The sequence below is a fragment of the Rhipicephalus sanguineus genome, chromosome 5 (assembly GCF_013339695.2).
Source record: "Rhipicephalus sanguineus isolate Rsan-2018 chromosome 5, BIME_Rsan_1.4, whole genome shotgun sequence".
In the NCBI taxonomy this organism is placed as follows: domain Eukaryota; kingdom Metazoa; phylum Arthropoda; class Arachnida; order Ixodida; family Ixodidae; genus Rhipicephalus; species Rhipicephalus sanguineus.
Window position 1 is genome coordinate 107,140,788 of NC_051180.1, and position 24,624 is coordinate 107,165,411.

The 24,624-nt window shown below is 44.8% G+C and overlaps 2 protein-coding genes across 2 annotated transcripts in view; one reads left to right on the forward strand and one right to left on the reverse strand.

The window, feature by feature from the left end:
* The window catches only part of LOC119394103 (phosphoserine aminotransferase), a 27,989-nt gene extending 14,271 nt beyond the window's left edge, over nucleotides 1–13,718 (forward strand). Inside the window, exons 7-10 of the mRNA XM_037661350.2 lie at nucleotides 642–811; nucleotides 2,856–2,984; nucleotides 4,053–4,190; nucleotides 12,661–13,718. Of these exons, the coding sequence (XP_037517278.1) occupies nucleotides 642–811; nucleotides 2,856–2,984; nucleotides 4,053–4,190; nucleotides 12,661–12,766 (543 nt within the window). The 3' untranslated portion in view covers nucleotides 12,767–13,718. The remainder of the gene's footprint in view (nucleotides 1–641; nucleotides 812–2,855; nucleotides 2,985–4,052; nucleotides 4,191–12,660) is intronic.
* On the reverse strand, nucleotides 10,630–24,624 carry LOC119394104 (guanosine-3',5'-bis(diphosphate) 3'-pyrophosphohydrolase MESH1). Its single transcript, XM_037661352.2, has 5 exons — nucleotides 24,430–24,624; nucleotides 21,635–21,782; nucleotides 21,488–21,543; nucleotides 15,895–16,245; nucleotides 10,630–11,551 (listed from the first exon to the last, which is right to left on the reverse strand). The coding sequence occupies exons 2-5, from the start codon at nucleotides 21,747–21,749 to the stop codon at nucleotides 11,465–11,467; spliced, it is 609 nt and encodes a 202-aa protein (XP_037517280.1). The 5' UTR covers nucleotides 21,750–21,782; nucleotides 24,430–24,624; the 3' UTR covers nucleotides 10,630–11,464.

Genomic DNA, 24,624 nt, shown 5'->3' on the forward strand with positions numbered 1-24,624 from the left:
GCTTCTTCTTATATTTGCGCATGGGAGAAGCTTGCCCTTCCGCTGTCTGCTCGCACGGTTTTCTCGTGGCGAGGGGTAGAGGAATGTTTCACGCTTTCACCGTGATGTCCGCGCTCATGTTACGGCGCGTACGAATGTCACTCGAGCTCAGGGGCGCCGCCAAACGAACAAACAGAAGATGAGCGCAAACTATCAGGTGTCACAGCTCGACACTTGAAGCACGCTAGTTTCCTTCGCTGCTTCGGCCGCCTTTGCAACAGAAGTGCTGTTCAAACTGAGAGTATCCATTGGCGAGCCTCACTTCGTATAGCATTAGTTCCTTGCTATCGCATTCATTGCTTCGCCCTTGCGGCGAAACTGTGACTTTTTTATATATACTATACATACTTTACTTATACACATACGGTGCATGACGGCGGCGACGGGGACAGCAAAAACCAGCCGAGACTGTCCATATAATTGCTATCGCAATAAAATATTTGTACCACAGAACAGAAATAAGTGTAACTCGTGACATAGCCCATCTTTGAGGTTCTGGAAATTAGTGGTGTGACAGTGTATTTATGATAAATGAATTTCTTTGAACTCCGTATGACCTTGGTTACATATTTGACCTAGTATCTGGGTGTTTTCTCTTCCAGTACGGAGTCATCTTTGCGGGTGCCCAAAAGAACCTTGGCATGGCCGGCGTCACAGTAGTCATTATCCGAGAAGACCTGATCACCCCGCCAGCAACCCACTGCCCGAGCGTGCTCAGTTACAAGATCAATGCTGAGAACAAGTCGTTATACAACACACCTCCCACATATGCGTGAGTATAACTACATTGCTGCATATCTAGTAACAAGCATTCTGCACTAAAATTCAGATTCAAGGCTTGCAAAGACAAAGACTACAAGTTTATGTAGCCCAAGTTGAACAGCACCATGTGACATTCTTGTTATATAAGTGTCTTGTACTACCAAAAAAAGCACTAGCAGATATCTCACATAGTTAATTAAGGCGAGTACATTTCTCGGACTGCGTTGCAGTGCAAGTACAGATGTAATCGTAGTGCAAAGAAATGTAAACAAAAATTATGCCAACTATGGCATATTCATTGTTTCGCCAGTACAATCTATACCCTTGGCAGACTGATACGAGGCAGTGCGAAATTGCAATTTCTTGTCACAGTCCATCCAATTTCTTGGAGTCCCTTTGAACTGCAGATCATCCAAAAAATCTGGCATTTGAAAAAAAAATGGAATGCATGTTTTTTACTGCGTTGCAGGGCTCAAATTGCCACATTCACGCCCTAAATAGTTTTGAGGACTCATACACTCATTAGGCCTCTCGATCCTTGCACTGTGACAGGAGACTGTGGGTGCATGCGAGTATAATTAAGGAGTACATACTAATATGTCCCTTGAAAATTCAGAGAAAGGGAATTGTTCGAGGGGCTTGTTCCTTCGTTAGACACAACTAATGAAACCAACAGACAGTTTAGCCAAGGAAAAGATAGGGGACATTATTCGTATTTCTTAAAAAAAAAAAAAAGTAATGTCCCCATGCTTTTGTTGGCTTAATTATCTGTTGGTTTCAATAGATGTGTTTCATGACAATCGTCCCTTTCCTCTCTCTCTCTCTCTCTCTCTGTCTTGGTATGCTTCACCGCGTAACACCGCTGTAGTCTGGCGAAACAGGAATGAGAACCAGCTTTGTGCAACATATTAGCAGTAAACCATTTCCAAAATACACACAGAAAAAAATGGTCCTGAATAAGTGCTGACTAGTCGGACTCATAAGCCAGACAGAAATTTTATTCAAGTTTATCACAGTTGCCAACCGATAATTCGGATTCGAAGGAGATTGTCAAAAAGTACCAATAATCGGAAGTACAATTGCCAGAATCTCCTAAATATGAGCAACTTTATTCTACGAGTGGCAGAAAAACAGTCTGCAGTTTTCACAGATTGTCACTTTTGAGGATAACATTAGTTTTCCATGACTAGTGTGAGAGAAATCTGAGGTCTATGAATGGTGGGTAGGAGTGACATTGAACTCAGCGATAGGTATCTCTTCAAAATTGTGGTTAATATTTCGAACATTGTAATGCTGTCCCTGCTAATAAAGAAGAGAATACGTGCACTTTAATTTCTGAGAGCATAAATGTCAGTCGCTTAGTTCCTTGCGACAACACTTGTCTTTCGCTTCCCACGCCACCACTGCTGGGTGCAAACATTGAGAGTAAACTTGGTGTTGCATGAAACTGCTTGCTTAAGAAGTTTGTGTTGCTGCTTAACGCACACATAAACTAGCATCGGGCACGCACAACAGAGCATGCATGACAAATCGCATTAATGGAGCTGTTACAACTTGGTGGCATAACTTGTTTTATGCCTTGGGCCACATTTAGTTTACTTATGTCAGGATTGAAGAGGTGTCGGCGATGTATCAAAACTAAAATATTGCTATACCTGTTCAACTCTGTAGCCAAACTGGCATGTGATCACGAAGCTGGAGTCTGAGTTAGTACATGGCAAGTACTATTTCTGAAATTTGAGCTGTCCCTTATGTATTAATTCTACAGCGCCAATCAATGGTGGTGCTGCAGAGCTGTCCGGATAATCAGGCTTGCTTGAATTTTTGTTGCCCGGATTATCACTTGGAAACTCTATATAAGTTTGAAGTATTTTACAGAGTACTAACAGTTGAAAAAGAAGTTCATGGTCTAGTTGGTACTTGCTATATGATATAAAGGAGTGCTTTCTTGAGCGAGAGGTTTTAAGCTCGAGTTTATTCTTGCGTGGTGTAATCATATGACTGAGTGTAGGAGTTCAACTTGACAAAAGTTGTTCGTTATTATTGACGAGCAGCATCTACATCCTGGGCCTGGTTCTCAAGTGGATCAAGCGAAATGGTGGCGTGGAAGGCATGGCGAAGCGATCGGCAGAGAAGTCCAGGCTTATTTATGAACTCTTTGACAAGTCTAATGGCTTCTATGTGTAAGTATTCCGTTTCAAGGAAGTCTTTAATCACTTTTCCATAATGCCTTTTTACTGCCTTGATGCCACAACTTAAAATATTGAATGGGAAGAATTGGCATTCACCACCTGTTGATAGCACAAAGCTGTGAAGGCAACTCGTAGAGATTTCTTGGAAACAAAGCTATTTAGTTGACCAGAAAAAAATCATTTGGTTTGGAATTTGAACCTGGGACCAATGCATTTTTGGGGGGCAGCTGCTCTGCTAGCAGATCACAGTGCGAGAGGGCAAATTAATCAACAAATCGAGGCACAGAGACACTGATAATGGCTCATCAGTTCAGCAGATGCCTACATAGTGGAAGCAGGTACCGTATTTACTCGAATCTAGGCTGGCCCCGATCCTAAGCCGACCCCCGAAATTCGCAAGGCCACAAAAGAAAAAAAACCTATTCGTTGTACTCGAATCTAACCCCCGCTTTCGCACATCGTTTTTTCGAAAAAAACATAGGCTTAGATTAGAGTAAATACGGTATGTTGGAAAGCTAATGAGCTGATGAGAAGTTCCTAGGTTCAAATCGCAGACCAGGATCGAATTTTTGATCAGAAGGAAAGCTGATCAAATGAGAATGAACTTGGATTTGCACTTGTGCAATACCCTCGTGTAGCGCGTGCTTTTATAAAAGAGATTGTGCTAAGTTATAAAGGCCTGAGCAGGTTTGTATGTTACAGAAGATGAAATACACAATATAAGAGCTCTGGGTACTGCAAGCACATTCAGGCAAATAGCACTACACTTTTCATTGAAATTTCACTACCATGACGGCGACGACTTTGCACAGATGTTCTTGTTGCTACCGCGTTTGTTGTAATGAGTGGTCGAACAAGGGATATCTCGAGCTGGAGCCTAAAACATCCTTTGTTTGGCCACTGGTGATTATGTGTCTCCATCTTGCTTTTATGCCGCCATTTTTAATGCATCTGCCATTAAGCTGCAAGACTGTACAAGGTTTCGCTACAGGCTGCTTCTCTTGCAGCTTCAACTTGGCGAGGAGCTATTGACAGTGCTTGTTTCCATTTGTGCTCCAGGTGCAACGTGGATCGTGCGCATCGAAGCCGTGTCAACATTCCATTCCGCATAGGGGGAACCCAAGGGGATGAGGAGCTTGAAAAACTTTTTCTCAAGGAGGCTGCCAAGAGAAACATGATTCAACTAAAGGGACACAGGTAGGAGCGATTGTCACGGGCATCTTTTCATGTTTTTCACCTTATTTTAGATCCTCATCTGAAAGGGAGGGGCTAGTTAGGTGTCTCTGCTCTGTATCATGGGGGAAAAGAAAGCGAGCTTTTAAAACTATCTGCATTCTTGTGATGCTTTGAAGGAATCTATCTGGCTACTCATAAATTTGACCACTGCAGAAATTAAGACTGAAGTCTCGGTTTGCTCATGAAGGTATCAGTTTTTCTACAGATTTTAGGAAACTCTACTAAATGCAGTAGTTCCACTCCTGCGCCAACTGCGCCAAGGTGCGCCAAATTGTATTTACTGCGCCATCCTGATAATATCGACGAAATTTGCGCCAAACTGCGCCACAGTCTCGGGGGGCATCTATCACCGGCAATCGCACCGCCGGCGCGTCAGAACATGTGCACCTCGATCTTGGGGCTGCCAATAAAGTCGCAGTCATGGACCAAGAATTATTCCGCTGAATAAATAGCGCTCGCGCGTGCGTTCCGAGTAAGCCACGATGCCATGCACGGTGCCGACGCAGCTTCTGTTCTGCAAGTCGGCTCGACAGCAAAACGCGCTCTCCGCAGAGGCTCGTGACGTCTAGGCCTATCGGTAGCGAGAAAGTGCGACGGCGATTCATCGGCGGACGTCGTCTGTTCCAGAAACGCTGCTGATAGCTCGTTTCAAGCGTCGCACGGCACGTAAGGAAAGCAATGTTCAGTAATAACCACATGAGTGCCGCTAAAATGTCTGTCATTTCTGTTTCCGGACATCGCGGAATGAAATCTGGGATTGCTCGCAGTAGATATATGGGACAATATCGAATTTTCCTTGCTTCGCGTTTATGGAAAGAGCACACGAACGCTGGAAACGCGTTGACACTTTTCCTCAGATATACTTTATCCATGGATCTTCATCCAGAACCGCTTTTTCGTAATTCCTTCCGCCAGCACGTCCGAGTTTGTAATCACTCTGCGGTAAATACCCCCTAAAAGGCCCTGCCCTTTCGAGCTCACGACCAGGGTTCCAATTCGAATTTTTTGCTTGCTTTTTTAAAAATGTCATCTCATTAGTAAAATCATATCCCCTGGTCGGAGCAGCCGCAAATGCGCAGCTGTCAGTAGCGGGCCCGTCGCTGACGGCCCACAGTGAAGCGGCTATGCTATGTTACACGTCCACCCCTTGCTTTCGGGGGTCAATAGCTAACGGTTAAAAAAATGCCCCCACCTCCCCGAAGGGAATCGTGAGGAAATGCGAATGCATTTCTTGCGCCGAGAGTACAGTCGCCCATTTTTTTAACCTGAACGCGCGAGCGTCGACCGCCGAGTTGATAAGCGCCGTACAATGGAGTGCAGCGGAGATATGAACGAGAATACGCGCGTGCGCGTTATGAGCAGCCGTGGGCAGCTGCCGTCTGCTAGGCTTTTTCGCACACGGCAGCTGTCCAAGACTGCTCATAACGCGCATGCACGTATTCTCGTTCATTTCGCCGCTGATAAGCGCCGCATTTCGGCGCTTATCAACTCGGCGGTCGATGCTCGCGCGTTCAGGTTAAAAAAATGGGCGACTGTACATGGCGTAGTAATTTTAATGGCGTAAAGCTGGACTTATCGACGCGCTCAAGTGTCTCCCTTTAGCGTGTATCCACACGACGGACTTATCCGCGGACATCTCGTCCGCGGACGATCGTTCCGCCGCCCGTCCGGCTGGAAAGCACATCCAGACGACGGACGAAGCGATTAGACGGACGCGCCGCAGCAAAAAAACATGGCGGCACTGTCTGAAGCGAGAGCTGCCCGCTTCGAATCTTTAAGCTCTTCGCCGCGCATTGCACGGCCTGTTAGTCCTAAACTGACGATTGTGTCGGCTTTAGGTTTGTGTCCTCAAGCTTCGCCGGCAACGTATTCATGACAATTTGGTACTGTTTCCGAGCGCCGTACTCGTTTTCTGAGAGCTGTAGGCTTAGCGAGTGCCTCTATTAACAGAACATGAGCTCGGTGATCTGCGGTAGCGCGAGTGCTACCAAATGCCAGAGGTCATAATAATGTGCGAATGCTTGCTTGTTCCTTTTTTCTCTAGATGGCGCGAGCAGTCTGAAAGTCGAAAACGCATTCATCGCTAGCAAAATTATTGAAGGTTTTTATGTTTCCGTCTACGGCGCAGAGTTTCTTTTAAGTTGAAGATGGAGTTCCATACGAGAAAAAGAAAAAGCAGCGCTTGTTGCCAGACCGATAATGGCACCTTCGGCTAAATCTGTTGTGTTATTCCGCGCGAATCCGAATGCGAAAAAGAGCTTGGCATTTTCCGTCCGCGACGTCCGCGGACGCGCCACGGATGGCACAAATCCGTGACGCGGGGTCACGTGATGCGCCGTCCGCCGCGGAAAAGACGGATTCGGTCCGTCGTGTGGATACACCCTTAGGGCGCCTCTTTCAATGAACGCTTCCTACGTGCGTTCGTAATCACCTCAGGGATGTTGCCACCGCCTTCAATGCAGCACAAACGCGTTTAGAACGCGATGTTTTCAGGCTGTGCCAAGGCAGCACAAACGCTACAAACGCGTTTCAAACGCACTGCATTGAGGCGGTGGCGCAGGGAGGAGAGAGAGCGAACGGCGAGAGAAGGAGCGGCGAAGCACTGCACCTACCCTCTCCTACACTCTCTCGCACCACATGCTCCGGTTGCTAGGGGCGAGGATAAGCGCGCGCGCCCGCATCTGTTGCTATGGGAGAGGGAGTGAGAGCGGAGAGATAACACCTGCCGGCGCGCGGACAACGCCGGATGCCTCACATAGCCCGACTAAGAAATGCATTCTTTCGCTTAAGTTTCGCTTAAGAGCGAAGCAATGAATGCGATACCAAAAAAATGTATTGTGAAACGAAGTAAGACTAGCTATTAACTCTTTTGGATCCGATCTCGCGTAACTCAACAAAACGCTGGTTTAAGGGAATATGGCCCCTCCAGGAACCGGAGCGTTTTCTTACTCTGAGATCTCTAAACACGAAGTAAGCGTTGAGAGCACAGCAAGTTTACGAGCCGTCTCCTGATGCCTCGAGATAGCGCATGCGCAAGCGACTGCGCCCTTCGAACGATGCGGTCCCTCCCCCCCCCCCCCCTTCCGCTCCCCTGGCGTCCCTTCATGCTCCTTACGAAAGACGGGCGGGGCGTTTCCTCTCTGTTTGATGAGCAATTGACGGCAGGCCCGCACGCGGGAAGATGTTATCTCATGCGCTGTCCGTGCGGCGGAGACAGACGGCCGGCTAGTTTAATCTCCGCTTCAGCCGCGTTCGTCGCCAGCGCTCGCGAGCTTTTACCCGCGGCTAGAATGCGCGTGGTGATGTTAATTTGGACTTTATACGGAAAATTACGGCAACGGCGACGGCAAGAATCCGCCGAGAGTGTCCATATAATTGCTATCGCAAGGGTCAATGTACGGGTCAGATTTTGCCCCCCCCCCCCCTTCTTGGGTGATTAGGGGGGGCAGGGCGGCCGCCGCCCCTTCCCCTGTGCGCATGCCTATGCTCCTGAGATGATTTTTTCCATGAGATTTGCAATGAATCGAAATATTTCTAGCCTTCATAAGAGCCCCATAATAATACTCAGTTGCTTGAATGTGAATGCAATATGCTTCTGTATTGCACTCCAGGATATAAAATTCGCTGCTCCAAAGTGCTCCCAGATGCAAAATTATCTGCTCCAAAGTGCTCCAAGATGAAAATTTTGCTGCTCCAAAGTGCTCCAAAACGGAAATTTTGCTGCTCCAAAAATTGCTCCAAATCAGAAGTCCTCGGTAGCATCACTGTAAATGTCATATTTGGCACAGTGGTGCCTTATAACAAACGTCACATCATTAAACCGCAGCTTGGAAACTGGCCACCCATAGGAAAGTCTTGTCATACTGAAGTCATATTTTGTCAGCTGTGCATAGGACATACATACGACACACTCCTGTTATCTGGCGGAGATCCACCGGCGTGTGTTAAGTGTGGTGAGCCTTTGACAGTGCATCATGTCCTGATGGAATGTTGTGAACCAGAAGGCCACCAGAAAAGGCACTTTCATTTACCAACACAACAGCATATTCCACTTCATCCTTCGATATTTCTTGGTAATGAGCAGCTTTTTAACAACCAATCAGTTTTACAGTATTACAGCGAAAGCTGTTATCGCATCACAACGGCAGTGGGGTAGTTGTCCGCCGCTGCCGCCGGTGTCCGTAACTGCTTATGGCACAAAATAAGAAAAAATTTGAATGAGAAAAGAATTTCTAGGAATTTCGGCCACTCTTACTGACTATAATCATCAAGGAAGCATGAACACCTCTAATAGCAGCAGGTGAGGTTCCATACCCTTGACCTCGCTTTTCAAGATCATGATGGTGTCGACCTGGGCGACAGATACTACTGGTGGTGCGTGTTATTCATTGCTTCTGCCCACCACCTACCTAGCCATTGGTAAGCAGCCACGCTGTGCTCTCGGCCATGGCTTTGGTGACAGTGATGGTGTTTGGGGCCCTTATATATATAAAAGCGAAAGCTGTTATGAGGTCACAAGAGCCGATTGTGGCACCACAATTGTCCGCTGCCGCCACCGCCGGTGTCTATTACCACACTCACACGAAATAAGAAACAAATGAAGTGAGAAAAAAATTTCTAGGAATGGATGGGATTTGAACCCGGGCACGCTGCGTGGCAGTCGAGAATTCTACCACAGAGCCACGCTGGTGCCTGAAACTCCTTCGTAAAGATGCCCTATTCAGGTGTCTCTGGCAAGCAATCGTGTTAACATATGTACTATAGCGTCGTAGAAGAGTAAAATAACAGTCAGGCATCACACATTGCGAATTGCGCGAGTGACCGGGTTGTTGATTGCTTCCAACCAATTACAAAAGGCTCAGCCATAATTCTTCGTCATCAGCCACAGCACAAACAAAGTGCATATAATACCTTAAAGATGTGTAGCGGGTACCACGCTTTTTCGCAGAATGACAGATATTGGCATAGTGGGTGCTTCCTTACTTCATGAAAGTTACGATGATTTATGGCGTAGTGGGTACCTTGCATGTGTAATTAATTGTATTAGTTGCCCCAAGAGGCTCTGCAACGGCCTCTAGAAAGGCCGCGCTTCCGGCTTTGGCTGTGACTGTGCTGCGTGTTTCGCGCAGGTCTGTCAATTTTTTTTTATCCCCTTAAGGGCTCATTTAACAAGAAAAATATGTTTCAAAATTGACAAATTTTTTATGATGCGAAATGCTTCAGTAATCTGTTCAAAACAAAAAAATATTTGCGAAAACCTTTTTCTGCAGAATGTTTTATTGGCCATTCTTCACTCCATCATGTATTACTCTATAATACATGAGGCATTTGAGGTGTATTCTGCAAAACATTTCTGCAACTCTAGAAAGTAAAGGTTGGAATAGAATTGCCGCGCACAAAATGCACTATTCCTTGATAGTTCACTTAGTGTGATAGCGTTTGAAGCACGGCACTGCGCAGAGAGCCTTCTCGCACCACCTGCACCAGATCTTGGTTTCCTTGCAGATGTTTTTGCCATTTCCGTGAACATGTGGCCATGTTTGTTTATAAAACGCGTGGGAAACACAACGCGCGCATTCCATCAACTGTTGCGCAAACGCTCATTCAACAAAAGCGCCAATGACGGAACCCACGCTGCCATCTATGGTGTAAATAGAAAAGCACCATTTCTCAAGCTGGGCTCGTCAAAAAGCTCTATGACGCGAGGGAAACACAAGGCGCGCATCCCGCCAACAAGTGCGCAAACGCTCATTCAACAAAAGCACCAATGACGGAACCCGTACTGCCATCTGTGTTGTAAATAGAAACGCACCATTTGACGAGCTGGGCTTGTCAAAAGCCTCTTGGAACATTGCGGAAGACCCATGACAACCACAGGTCGTCATAAGCAAAATGTGGCGACTGCTCATCACGAGCTTAGGTCGTCATAAGGGTTAAGGGATGTTCATTTACATATCGCATACCCAGGTGAGCCATAGCACTGCCTCTCGTGAGCGAGACTGTTGCTGCAGCAGCAATCTTACAAAGCGCTTGCCTCCCGGGCCTTGGGTGTAAGGAGACGGGTGAGGCAGTACACTCAAACCTCGATTTAATGAACTAGAATATAACGAATTACCGGTTATAACAAAGTAAATGAAGAATAGTCTTGTCATAGATACAGTGTTACATGTAAACGTTTATAACGAATTTTCGGATATAACGAAGGTACTTTCGTGGCAGATGTGACTGTTATAATGAGGTTTGAGCGTAGTGCATATGCATCCTAACGTTCTATGATGACCTGACCGACAACCATGATGTATTGCGGAAAATTTGCGCACACCACACGAAGACACAAATGAAAAGTTCACAAGGACCGGCGCAGTCCTTGTGAACTTTTTCTTGTGTCTTCATGTGGTGTGCACCAATTTTCCACAAGGCAGTCAAACCAACTAGCCCACCTTTCCGTCTTATTGACCATGACGTACATAAGCATTGTCCATCTTATGTGTCGTTGCCATACTTTTAATCGTTATATATTTTATGCAGTTATACAGCGATTTATTTTAGGCCTCTTTTCAGCCAGGTTACACTAATAATTTGTATCCCATTTGTCACTGCTACCTAACACTCATAGTCGTGGCGCTTTTTGGCCAACAATGGCCCTTGAGCCTATAAACTCCATCATCAATCAATCAAATCACAGTGGTGCCCTGATCACAACTTGTACATCTGTCTCAGAAACAGGCCAAAAGTTAGGGGATCAGATTATTAGGTGGTTTTTTTACCATGCTTGTTTGTGCACTTCCACATGGTGGCCACTGAAACACTCTTTATTTACATACCTCAGTAGAAAACTTGGTTTTGTAAGAGTGGGGTGTTTTGCATTGCGAGTTCCAGGAAAGGGCACTGAATTTGAAATTGCCTAATTCATTCGATTGTGGCCGTCCTGTATTGGTGCATTTCAATCTGCAAAATTGCATTTCACATCAACGATTGTCTAACACAATGCGAGGAACTGAAGAACAAGTGAACATACACATTTTTGCACTATATTTTGTCAAAAAGGTCTTGTATGACAATGCTTTGGGAAGAATGGAACAGGTGGTGTTGTCACAGTGGTTCTTCTTCTCATATTTCTAAAATCTTTATACAACAGTACAGCTATGTAACATATTATATGCCTTGTATACAGTTTGCACACTGGGCTCCAAGACTAGTCATTGTGCATGCTCTTTAGTTGTATTTGGTGTTTCCTAATGCTTGAAAAACTTTAAAAATGTCCTAATTGTGTTGACCAGCAGCGCAGAGTGGCTATGCCTTTCGATGTTTGCAGGAAGTACCTGAAATTACAGGAGAAAAGGCCACAGTAAGGCTGTACACAGGGAGCAGAGCTACACTTAGCAACTTACATTGTCCAGGCCTAAGCCTGTTTGCGTGTAGGCTGCACAAAAATTCTCAGCCTTAGCCTTTGTCGTTTTTACAATGCCTGTCAGTTACTCTAAAAATCGGACTTCAAGGCCATTTCCCTTGTACTTCAGAGGCTGATCGCGGAAAATGCAGTAGGGATGACAACAGCTTTCTTTCTTGCTCGTTGCCATCACTAATAAATCTGGATGAGCAGGAGTGAATCCAACCATACGCTCCTGCATTCTATGAGTACCGCTAACAGTGATGCTAAAAGCTAGTGCTATCATTTAGAAGGCACGACTTCCCAACAGTTGATCACAGTTAATTGTTAGGGCCGCGTTACCTGTCCTTTATTGCATGTCATGTCAAAGTGAAGGGGCAACTGCAGTGAGTGAGCTAAAGTTGTCCATGCTCTAGCAATGACAGGCATCAAATACCTGGGAAGATGTTGCCACATTCGACCATCCCCTTTCATGCTGTACTGAGTAACTGGGCAGGAGTTGTTATAAAAAATAGGTGGCTACAGTTGATCACATCATAACACTTGTCATAATGTCTGTGATGATGGTGCACTGCACTAAACCATCAGCTCCCATGTATTTCCGAGTAGCTGTGAAGGCATTTGTAGACATGATAAATTGACTAGACTTGTCAGCCTGCCTCAGTTCTGCAAATGCTATAGCACTTAGCCATAACATCTGCTACAAAGCTATACTCACTGAATTGCAGGTTTTGTATCCATTCTGCGTTGAGACAGTTAACTCAGCCATTCGGGTGTGCATCTTATGCTCTTACATTTAACCATGTGTATAATCTACACTCAAGTTTCGATGTAACACACGGATATAACAAATTATCGGTTATAACGAAGTAAATGAAGAATAGACTTGGTAATACAGTGGTTCAAATATACGCTTATAACAAATTTTCTGATATAGTGAAGTTATTTTCGTGTGAAATACTTTGTTATAATGAAATTTAAGTGTATATGCATTGAAATTCACAGCGCTTCTGAATCTGTTGCATCCATTTTTCATTCCAGATCGGTTGGCGGCATTCGGGCATCTGTGTTTAATGCCATGAGTGTGGAAGCGCTTACACCGTTCTTGGAGTTCGCGAGAGAATTTGAAAAGGAGCACCATAAATAGACTTGGCATTATACAACCATTCCATGGAATACACTGGACAGTGGAGTCACAATGCCCTGACTATTTTAGGGTGGCTGCCAGTGACTATTGCTTCGAGCCCTCATAACACAACTACAGACAGTGTGTATTGTTACTGCATGCATTTTACAGTTTATACAGACAAGCATTTTATTGAACAGAGTCTTGAACTTGCCTTCCATGGTGACTTTTTAACACTTCACCCTATTCCCTACAACATGGAATCCATACAGAGGACCTTTCCTGTGACAGTTTTCTCAGCACATTTCTACACAGTGGTGCCTTAAATAGGTGAATAAATTTCCTTCTTCATTTTGAGGCTGCTGTTTTTCAAGCTGCAAATACATAGTGCCCCCCTAGACCACCAAGCATGTTGAATTCTGGCTTTTTTCTGTCTCTTCTCATCAAAGTACTATTCATATGGTATACAAATATTTGACTCTGATTAAAGAATGCTGGAGCCCAAAATTTAAGTAAAAGAAACAAGCTTCATAATTAGCAAATAGTACTGAAATCTTCTTAGTTGCTATTTGCTACAGCTGAGCAATCACTCAGTTGTCCAGGTGCTTCAGACAGTTAACGCGGATTTTCGATCAACTTGCCTAATGTAAAAGTAAGATACAGGTCATCTTCTGGCCCATCGCGCACAGTTCCAGTTTTACACTGTTATGATGCTTTTCCCATTCAAACCAAAAGGCTTTTCCGGAGGCATTTCGAGAGCCCTTAAATTCAGCCATGACGGCAAAAATTTAACGGAGCAGTACTACTTTTAAAATACCTTTGATACCGAATTAAATTTTTCGTTGCAGTTCTGCAGTAGGTAAATGTCAAGTATATTAAGTTTTTATTGCTTCGCCTTGGTCCAGTTTCACGATTGGTGTGCTGTCCTACATTTCTGAAGTAGCTAAATAAACCTGTCATTACTCGCTGTGTACATGCTGCGTAGAAATTTCGTAGTAAATATCTTGCAACAGAATATGCATGGTTTCCCTACACTCATCGGTACAGGTATGTGGAGTCTGCAAAAGTCGAATGTGTCACTACATAAAAGTCTCTCCCTACACCAGTTTTCAAAGAATTCAGAGGGCGTGCTTATTGTTGAGTAGTTCGACCCTTGGAAAATATTTTTCACATTTAGTGGTTTTAAGTACTATTTTGAGGAGCTATACAAACCCTGTATTTTGATATTGCATTACTGGGGGCATTTTTTTAAAAATGAGATGGGAGAGGTTCTAGTATTCAGGTGGTGTGCTGGATGTCCAACGATTCCTTTGTGATCTTTAAATTTCAGCTCAAGCAGCTGATAAGGAACCTCTCATTGCATTCAGTATTATTAATGAAGCCTGTTACTGAGGCGATATGAAAGGTGAAAGAAAAAAAATTCTTTTTAGAATGTTGTACTCTGCTCAACTGCGAATTGAATATTTGATATGGAAAGGTCACGGACCTTGTGGCCCAGACTAGCTAAAAGAATTTGAGGGATGATTCAGATTTGTCACTATAAGCAAATTCAGCAACCTGCTTTACAAAACCATTATTTGAAATATTCAACTTTAAATGTGCTTCTCCTTGGCAAACTAATGGACGTGACGTTACTTTGGCTTCCTAGCTTATGTACTACTCTGTATAAAGCAGTCTTGCAGGTCACTAAATGCTGCTCTCGCAAGTTCAAACTGTCCCGTCATAGAGCTGCCACAAAGGAAGCTGTAAGGATGCTCTGCTTCCTAGCACCTCTCAACATCCACCTTCCCAGTGCACATCTTTAGTAAAAAAAGATAACCAAGTAGAACCTTTAGAATGACATTAAATGCAACACTGAATTATGGACTTACTTTAGGGATAAGTCAGTGCCAGTGTACACACAAACATTTCAAAATAAGTTAAACACCAGTAGCAGCTAAAACTGGATTGTTAACAATGCTGTAGCCACTTTCAAAGCTTTCAAGTTGACCCAAGCCTATTGAAAACTTTGGGCTTGAATAGGTTTTACCTAAATAAACATGCACGATCGAAGCACAAGTTGTAACTATGAAGGAACTAAGAATGGTATGCACCTAACCACGTTCTCAAGCAGTGGGGGGAGACAAAGAAATTCACATCCGCTAGAGGCACCTGAAAAAAGTGGAAAACTGCGCAATATGCAATGCAGTCCAGCCTGCCATATAGTTGTCAGGACAATGCAGCTAACTACCACTGAAGCAGTCATGCACTCACCCTGGTATGGCAGTGGAGCTTGACCCAGTTTAGTTCCTGGAGTAACTACTTGAAAAATCATGGTAGCATGTCTAGTTGTTGGCACAGCACAGGATACACAGAAAACTGGTGTGAAAATGAAGGTTGTGCAAGTCGTCATCCTTGAAAAAAGGAAGCGTCTTTACTGACAGAATGCAAGCCCATGCTCCGTTTAAACACCAGGGCTGATTAACAACATCCACCAGGCATGTAGTGGTTTATTCAAACACCACTTGGCATGCAATGGTAAACCTGCATAATTAGTAAGCATCGACTACCCTGTTAATGAAGCAAAAGGTGAGCAGATTTTTACACCTTTGATACTGAACTAAATTTTGCACTGCAGTTCTGCAGTAGGTTATAAATGTCCAAGTGCCCTGCATTGCACTTTCAAGGAATGCACCTTGAGGTGTACAAATGTGTCATTAACATCACTGTAATAGTTGTTACATAAATATGGTAGGTTATGGTGCTTCCTTTTGCATGGTTAAAAATCTGCTTACAGAAAATAAAAAAAATTGCAATTTCAGCCCAAAGACCCAGATATAAATAGGCAGTTAGACGTAAAATGAAAGCATTCATGCATTGCAATGTAACAGGGAATGCAACAGGCAACTTGGTGTCACCTAGAAATATAACGGCACACGTTCAGGCAAAATTAAAAAGAATATCTAGAACAACAAACTGTAATACAAAATTATATATGACTGCGAAAGATTTAGTACCTCCTACAGAAAGAGAAAAGTCATGCCCTTTCTCAGAAATCAACATTCTTGTTCCGTTTGTATCATCACAATAAACCAACTAACTGCAGGAGTTCTCATTTCTAACAAAAAAAAGGATAGTAACTAAAAAGGAATTCAAAATGCGCCCTTTGCCTTCAGCACTTCGTCCAAAGCATCCTCCATCGGTTTGTTGGTGCCACGGAGTCCATGCACAACTTTCTCGGCCCACTCAAAATATTCCTGCACTCGGGTGCGGCTCCAGCCTACAGGTGTGCATCGCTGGAGATCTCGCAGGTTGTACAGTTTGTCGGCAAGCTTCACGAGTTTTGCCTCTCGGCTGCAGCCCAGTGCATGTTCGATCTGCAGCTGTTTGCGGACTTGTTTCGGCAGGCTCTTGTCATCCGTAACTTCCTCCACGATGGAGCGCACTCTGCTGCCAAAGTTTTGCTCTATCTCCTCAAACGTGGTATCTGTGTCTTCAACTGTGTCGTGCAAGATCGCAGCCTGGTAAGGTGACAAAGCAAAGAAGTGTCTACTATATTAGAGCGTTGAGCGTCAAAGTATTGTTGTTGGAGCACATAATAACCAGCTAACATAGCTGCAATAACCTTCAGCTGATGCTTAGATTACTGTTTAATTATATAATGCACTCGGTATAGCAGAAAACAGAATGAAAGTAAGCAGTCTAGGTATGCAGAGCTATAGCTTCAGTGTGGGTGCTCTGATGCAAGTGATTTAATAGCAGCAATATTTCGTAAGCTATACTATACATGTTTTTGCACTAGTGTCGTGCCGCTTCAAGCAGTCAAGATCAAATATGTGTTCGAATTGCTCTGCCTGCCAAATGGGCAACAACATTACACTTGTGTAACCTAAAGAAGAAGAAAAGGGGAAGAGACTGGCGCAACTTATTTCCTTTCACAAGTTCACATGAATAATACACACTTCAAAGACAAAAGGTAAGATTAATAGTGCAACAAGTTGTTACATAACATCAAAGCATATTGTACAGACAAAACGACAGCTGCTTAACGCATGGTGCCCATTCCGAGCTCCATCTAAAGGTAACAGCTGTAACAGCAGGCAGTAATGAACTGCATGCAATTACCGGAGCCGGGTGTAAAATCCTATCTAGAGCACAGCAGCCAATCAAAAAGCTAATAGGCACATATGAGTTCTTTGATTACACTAAACTGAAAGAGCAGTAATGCAAATTGCATAACTCTCATTTAGCAGGGCTGGGCAACGATACTTTGCAATTGTATCGAGATATGATACAAGAGACCAAGATGTAAAGTATCTGAGGTACAGATACGATATACTAGCAGAAAAAATGTATCTCATATGATACTTGCCATTTGCATCTTTGTATCTATAGTAGTACGCAGTGCACCGATTCTACTTTACTTTGTATCCCCAAGACGAACACAAGGTTTATTTATTTATTACACCCCCAGGTTTTACAGAGGGGAGGGCTTGCAATATACGAACATATAACAGCCGATAATGCTTTTACCATGCAAGAGGATCCAGTGCCGGGCAGTATTGAAGATACTATCTCAGTACCCTATGGGTATCTTGTATCTGTATCGCGATACGTCTCGGAAGACGAGTATCTGTATCTGTATTTCCGATACATTCCATAATGTATCGTGTATCTTAAGATACAAGATACTTCAATCGCAACACAATCATGCGAAACAATAATCGCTGGCCAAGCTCCGCTTCTCGAGCTAGTACACTAGTGCCACTAAGTCATCTGAATAAGTCTAAGGGCAGTGACGTGATTTTATTTTTCCGTCAGAGGCCTCCAGTGAGGGCAGAATATGAGGAAGACAAGCGCACGGATGTCTACGCCCAGCCCACGTACTTTTGGTATTCTCGATTTTTTTCTTTTTATTTGCACCAATACCATGACACTTGCTTATAGCTACTGTCCTGCGCCGCGTACTTCACTGCGTGCGGCGTCTATCGCACAAATTCTGATGTTGCTATAGGGTCGTTATTGAAGATTCCCTTGCGTCTTGCTTCGTAACGAAATGTGATGCGTGCAAGAAGGGGGTTGCTTTGCATCTCATGGATTTTGCATATCAGCGATTTGAAGGAGCTCGTGGATGTAAGTTTGAATTGCACGCAATCAATTAACTTATATGCAAATAAGATTCTAACAAATTTAGAACCACTGGTTCTGGTGCTATATCTAATAGAGCAAGCGTTTACCTAACAGGAGATCTCTTGGCATGCCGTATTTTTCACTTCCTGCTACATTTATTCAAAAACTTTATGAAATCATAATTTGATTATTAGCACAAGTGCTTTCTTAGCTGTCATTTTACATCCCATACATTACCTAGGTCTCTGTACTGTTTTTCCGGTCGGTCACTGCAGTATGTCTTTTGTAACACGCTCCCAAAATAAGATCTCTGTTTTATCCTTCTAGCTGTCCGGTTTATTTCTACTACTGTTTACACATTTACCCGTTGCCAAGGTGATCTTGAAAACAATTATATAATTATGTAGGTGTGCCTTGAGTATACAGTACAAAACATTCTGCTTACCGCTTAGGAAAATAGCGAAATTGAGTTTGCATTATAATAATGGAAATTATTAGGAGCCATCTTAAAGATGTTAGGAAGGGAATCCGAGAAACATTGTTTTACTGGATGCTCCGTTTTACTCATGAGCGTCCCAACGACCCGTTTCGGGCAATTTTCCATAGGCACTGAATTTTTTATTGTCTCAACAAGTAAGATGACGATACTTCATGCTCATAGCTACTAAGGGTGCCCTCTGTATTGTGTTTCTGTACTCATTCAATGTGAATACACAACAACCTCTCTATTTTACTTATATTTGTTTTCCTGTTTTAGGTCATCCTAAATATTTTTCCCATTACTAATCACCACATAATGGGAGCTATAAGCGGCAATAGTGCGAATAGCGGCGTTGTCCTGCCACGCTTTGTGCAACTATACAATACGTCTGAGGCGTTTCTGTGTTGCACATGTTCTCTCGTTGAAGAAAAATTGCTAAAAGATTGCACGTTAGTGAGTATATCAACAAAGAGTCCTTTACGCCAGCAGATACATAGAATATGAAAATTATTGCACTTTTACGTCCTCTACGTATACACCAGGGGTCTCAAACTCATCTTATAGCCAGCGGGCCGCAGTCACGATATTCAGTTCCGAGGGTCGGGATAGTGAAGATGGTGGGAGCAGGGCTCGGAGATAGTTTGTACAAAATGACGTTGCCATTGGAAAGGATCTCATATCTCATATATAGGTCATTTCTGAAGGGGACTTGGAGCCAGGATTCGAGAAACATCGATACCGATGTACACAATGAGTGAAATCTGGACGTGAATTTTGAAATACTGAGTTTTTGTTCCACGGTTATATTTCAGCACATGGTGACCACATGTCCTCACGAAAGGAATGCTTGAAACCAGTCATGTCTGTGTAGCTCACGAACATACTTATTAAGAAATTAAAACAAATGGGACGAAGCTGGTCATATGTGTGGGCCAGGCCGCTAGCAAAAGGTCTCAAACCCCTAGTATACACTATGCACCCCCCCCCCCCCCAAAAAAAAAGAAAAAAATGTCTGCTGTACACCTGTCCGAATATACGGTATTGCGCAAACGATCTTTTACGGACATGGTAAAAGTCCACACCGGTATTTTCGCAGTTGTGCGAAGGCTTCTTATTGAAGTTATTGTGATTATATTACAACCCGATAGCTGTTCGGCAAGCTGAGCAGCGACTCCCATCAATTGCAAAAATGACAAGCAAGAACTGCTGTCAGCGAAGTGCATAAAGGCTTGTCCTGTGAAGAAGCTAAAACAAACCCCAATAAGTTGTTTTGGAAGGAAACTAAAAATACTTTGAGCAACAAGGGCAAAACTTTTGAGATACTAACAGACATTCAAATGAAACCAAATAGGTCACAGTTAAGACATTTTCAAGCAGATATTTTTGTGCATAGGGGTTTGCTGCTACATTATATGGATCTATAATAACAAATTTGAGAATGTATCGAAGTATCTTAAAATACAATTGCCAAGTATCGTATCGGATACATATATTGCGGCAGTATCTTGTGTCTGTATCTCAAATACTTCTTGCCTGAGTATCTTGTATCGTATCGCGATACAATTCCAAAGCATCTTTGCCCAGCCCTGAGAGGATCCAACTATCCTTTGCCAACTCTCCACTTTCATTAGCTGCTCTCGCCTGTACGGTAGAAACTTCCAAAAAGCATGTTCGAAACCGGTGTGGGAGACAGTGAAGATGACAGGTAATTGCCATTGAACTCATTCTTATGAGAGTGTCTCAGAAAAAATAGAAAGACATTAGCAACATTCGAGGATAACTGACTAAGTGACACTAAGCAGTGAATACCAGTGTAGTGTTTAAAGAGGTAAATGTACAATTAGGGAAATTAACTGTGAACACAGGCATCGTGTTGGTATCATTTCTTTTTTTCCCTGTGCCCTGTGCGATACCTTTACGACACAGAGATCAACCAACTCCCCAAAATCGCTAGGATGGTTGACAGGGGGAGCAAATGTGCAAAATGTACAGATATGACCAGCAAACATAATGTGCACAGATGTGCCGGCAATGGCAAAATGAAGTTTAATGTTAAATATGAGTCGGAGATAGAAAGTCGCTATGCATGCTCAAACTATCCAAGGGTGTTTCATCATCCACAAAAGTTGTTAAAGTAGAAAATTCACCAATAATCGCTATCCGTCTGCGGCATCTGAAAATGGCGTAGAAAGTATTCACAATGTTTTCTTATCATGCCAAACTGTTTATGCAGGAGTTGATAATGGTGTAATTACTCTGTTTAAGGTCCCGAGGTTTAAAAATAGTGAAATAAAAGAAAGAAACCTGCCGGTAAAAAATGTATACTGTATAAGGTGGCTGGATTCGTAAAGCTAATGCACAGGCACTTCAGTGAAAGTTGTCATGATATAGTACAGCAAATTGTTCTTCTATAATCACGTGAGTTGAAATGGACAGCAGCAACCGAGGTGCCACTGCCAGCCGAATAAGTTCAGTAAAACATTAGTTTTTTCAGTAGCACCTGGGTTTGCATTTAAATTATATTACGTAGCATGGAGGGCGGTATTCAACAGTAAATGGAAGAGCTCTAGATGAGTACAATCTCGGTACTTAAATTTGCAGAGATATGCATTGCTGTTAAAGATAATGCGCTTCTCCGGTGTTCTTAAGTTAACCTATTCGCTACAATAGCAGTACACTACAAGGCACGTGCTGAGGACGTATTTTTCGAAGCATAAAGAAAGCAAAAGGTTATACTATGAGCACTGGCTGGTCTGATGCTTCCAAAGTTTCAACATTCCACATGACTATAATGCAGGAACTAATTATTAAAAATTTTATAATTACTGTTACCATTGCTCCACAGCATGTGCCTAGGTCATCGTGTTTGATCATTAGAAAAAAAAAATTGCGTTAATGTGTGGTTTGTAGTAAAGTTGCACCTCCCAGCGTCAGTAACTTATTTTGCCAAAAAAAACACGATACTTCGTACAATGTATCCAAAATACAGATACTGATACCCCACCTGCCGAGGGTATCATAATAGAGATACGAGATACCCAAAGAGCATCCAAGATGCATGTATCATCGATACTGCCCAGCCCTGTCATTTAGTTAGAGAGCTGACAAATAAGTGACGATTAACCGCTAATTCACGAATGACTGCCACATACCTGCAAAGTTGCAATATCGTAGATGTTTGCTTCGTGAGTAAGAATTCTGGCAACACCTGTACAGAAAGCAGGGGGGATATCGCCAATGTTACCTGAAACTTGCCATTCTGTGAAGTTCTGCAGGAAAAAGGTGCTTGCTACACTCACCGATCGGATGATTGATGTAAGGAGTTGCGTCTTCGTCTTTCCTGCGCTGTTTCCTGTGCTTTATAGCAGCAAAGTTAACGGTTTCAATCAGTGTCTTTGCTATTTGCTCCTCCATCGCGTACCCGTGTCCGACACTCGCAGCACACCGCTGAAAGCACGTCCTGAGACGTATCATGAAGAAGCACGAAATTCGCGTAAATTCCCGCGGCGGCCTACGGCGCAAAGGCTGGTGGGACGAAGAGGTACAAAGGGCCCTTACTGCAAGACGAACGGCGAATCGCCTACACAGAGCGGCTGTTAGGACATCACCCGGAGAGGGGTGCATGAGTACCTGGGAGGAATACCTCCGCCTCAAAAGAGAAATGCGGGTCCTTGTACAAAGCAAAATAGCTCAGCATAATAACAAACAATTGCGAGCTATCACAGAGGCAGGGCGTAACGGTGCAAACAAGTTTTGGAAATATGTGTCTTCATTGGATCGCCAAACTCCGGCACCTGAAATTCGACACCACTCCAGCGACCTACCGGTCACCGACCTCGCAGAGCACCTCACGACCCACATGAAAGAGCTCTTCAATCCCACACATGACGAATCGACCTCAGCAGTAAACGGCGACCCAGATGAGCCTCACCAACCAAGTGAAGAGGACCATTGGCAGATAACTAGGATCGCTCTTGAGCGTGCACTCCCGCGTATCAGTGCAAGTACTGCTACCGGACTGGACGGCATACCGGCGGGCCTTGTGAAATGCCTGGGGAAGTCTGCTCGTGAACACCTCGCGGGAATCTTCAATACCATCCTCAAGAACGGCCCAATCCCATCCGACTGGCAATGCGGCAGAGTAAGCCTCGTGTGCAAGAGAGGAGGCGACGCTGGACTGCTGGGCGACTATAGACCAATCACGGTGACGAGCGTCCTATATAGACTCTTCGCTCAAGTCTTGAAGGGCTGGATGAGCGGCTGGGCGGAGAAGAGGGGCATACTGTCTGAACTCCAGAATGGCTTCCGGCGGAACCGACGCTTGGAAGACAATCTTTTCGTGCTCACCCAGACCATCGAGGTGGCACGGAGAGAAACCAGAAATCTGCTTGGATGCTTTCTGGACGTCGCCAAGGCTTATGATAGTGTGCCACACGAGTTTTTCCACCAGTTAGACCAACGACAAATGCCGCGCGTGTGGACAGACTTTCTCCGGCGGCTCTATGCAGATAGCTCGGTGGTAGCATGCTTCAGAGGCACCAGAACACAGCCTGTGAGGGTGACAAGAGGACTCAGGCAGGGCTGCCCTTTGTCTCCGCTGCTATACATGCTATATGTGGCGGGACTCGAGCAGGCACTCGTGGAATCGGGAGTTGGCTTCGCGTTCCGACTCATGATTGGTGGAGTGGCGCAGACATGGACGCTGCCCGGCTTGGTGTTCGCTGATGATCTAGTACTACTGGCTGAGCGCAGCAGTGACCTTCAGAGGTTGGTAACACTGGCAGCCGACCACCTGAAGAGTCTGGGCCTTCACTTCAATGCCAAAAAATCGGCCATATTGCAGTTTTCAGGCGTGGAGACCATTGATGTGCAGCTTCCCGACGGAGGAAGCATTCCGGTATCAGACAAGTACCGGTATCTCGGTGTCAACCTTTGCACCTTCGCAGATCTCTATGACAAGCAAGAGGAGCACGTTCGACAGGCTTCTGTGAGGGCCGCCAACGTGTTGCGACGGCGGAGCCTGTGGGGGTGCAACCGGTTTGTACTGGTGCGCGAACTGTGGAAGGCAGTACATGTGCCAGTGCTGACATTCGCCAACGCCGTCATCTGCCTGTCCGCAGCAACACGCCAGTGGTTGGAAAGAGGCCAGCGTGAGGTTGGGCGACTGGCGCTGGCGTGTCATGGACGTGTAGCGGTCGAAGCTGTGCAAGGTGACCTCGGATGGTCAAGTTACGAGGCACGAGAGGCAAGGAGCAAGGCGGCCTACGAAGGCCGTCTTCGCCTCATGAACGACCAGCGGTGGGCCCGTCGTGTATTTAGATACACAGCTATCAAGGGCATGGACACACCATGGCGCAGGCGTCTCCACAATCTGTGCCGCAAGTACTCCCTTTTTATTGACCCCGTCCAGGAGGACAGTGAGAGAAAATGGGCAGTAAGAGCAGAGAATATCTACCACTTGGTAAGAGTACGGAATAGAGTGCAGGAAGCTGAGACGTCGGTGTGGCAGGTGGCTATGGAGCAGAAACCTAGCCTAGCCCTATACAGAGCCCACAAGACCACCATCTCCGCCGAACGCTTATACGACAATAGTGCCGGCAGTGCACTTCTGTTTGAGGCCCGTGCTGGAGCGCTCCGCACTACTTCGACCCGTCGTTGGCTAACGGCACTGTGCAGTGCAGGACATGCGGGAAAGACGAGGAGAGCATTGAACACCTGGTGTTTCACTGCGAACGCCTCTGGCCTCGTCAGACAGATGGCGCCACACTACCGGAGGCACTCGGCTTTGTGAAAGACTGTGGCGCATCGGGTGAAAGCGGCAGCCGCGATACCAACGTGCACCCCCTGGCAGCGACAGCAATAACAAAAGCAAGGCCTCTGCAGTGGTGGTCAGGGAGACAGTGAACAATTGTGATGTTCATGGACCTGGTGTGATTTTTCTTTGTTTCTCTCTTTTTTTTAAATTTATTTGTTTTTCGTTCCGGTCAGGACACTAAAAGGTGCCCCCCCGGTATAAAGGGGAAGACCACAGACATCATCATCATCATCAGCTGTCGAGTCAGTGCCGCTTTCTTCCAATGCGCAGTATGTATACCTTTTCAAGGAACCGCACCTTGACGTCTACGCATCACAGTCAGCAAAGCAACACTCGTGTCTATCCAAAACTTCTCCCCTCACAAATGGTAGAAGCTCGTGCAAGCGCAGAATGTTCGCTCTGGTTCGCTCGTAAAGAGACTGCTCGCGCGCGGCGCGCAGTGCGCACCGCCGCCGCTCGCATTTCCGGTAATGT

Excerpts from the sequence above, each read along its gene's own strand:
- LOC119394104 (XM_037661352.2), bottom strand. The coding sequence starts at position 21,749 with ATGGAGGAGCAAATAGCAAAGACACTGATTGAAACCGTTAACTTTGCT. Across the intron at positions 16,246-21,487 it reads ACGATATTGCAACTTTGCAG|GCTGCGATCTTGCACGACAC; the intron begins GTATGTGGCAGT and ends TCACCTTACCAG. Across the intron at positions 11,552-15,894 it reads CTTTGGACGAAGTGCTGAAG|GTACTTCCTGCAAACATCGA; the intron begins GCAAAGGGCGCA and ends CTGTAATTTCAG.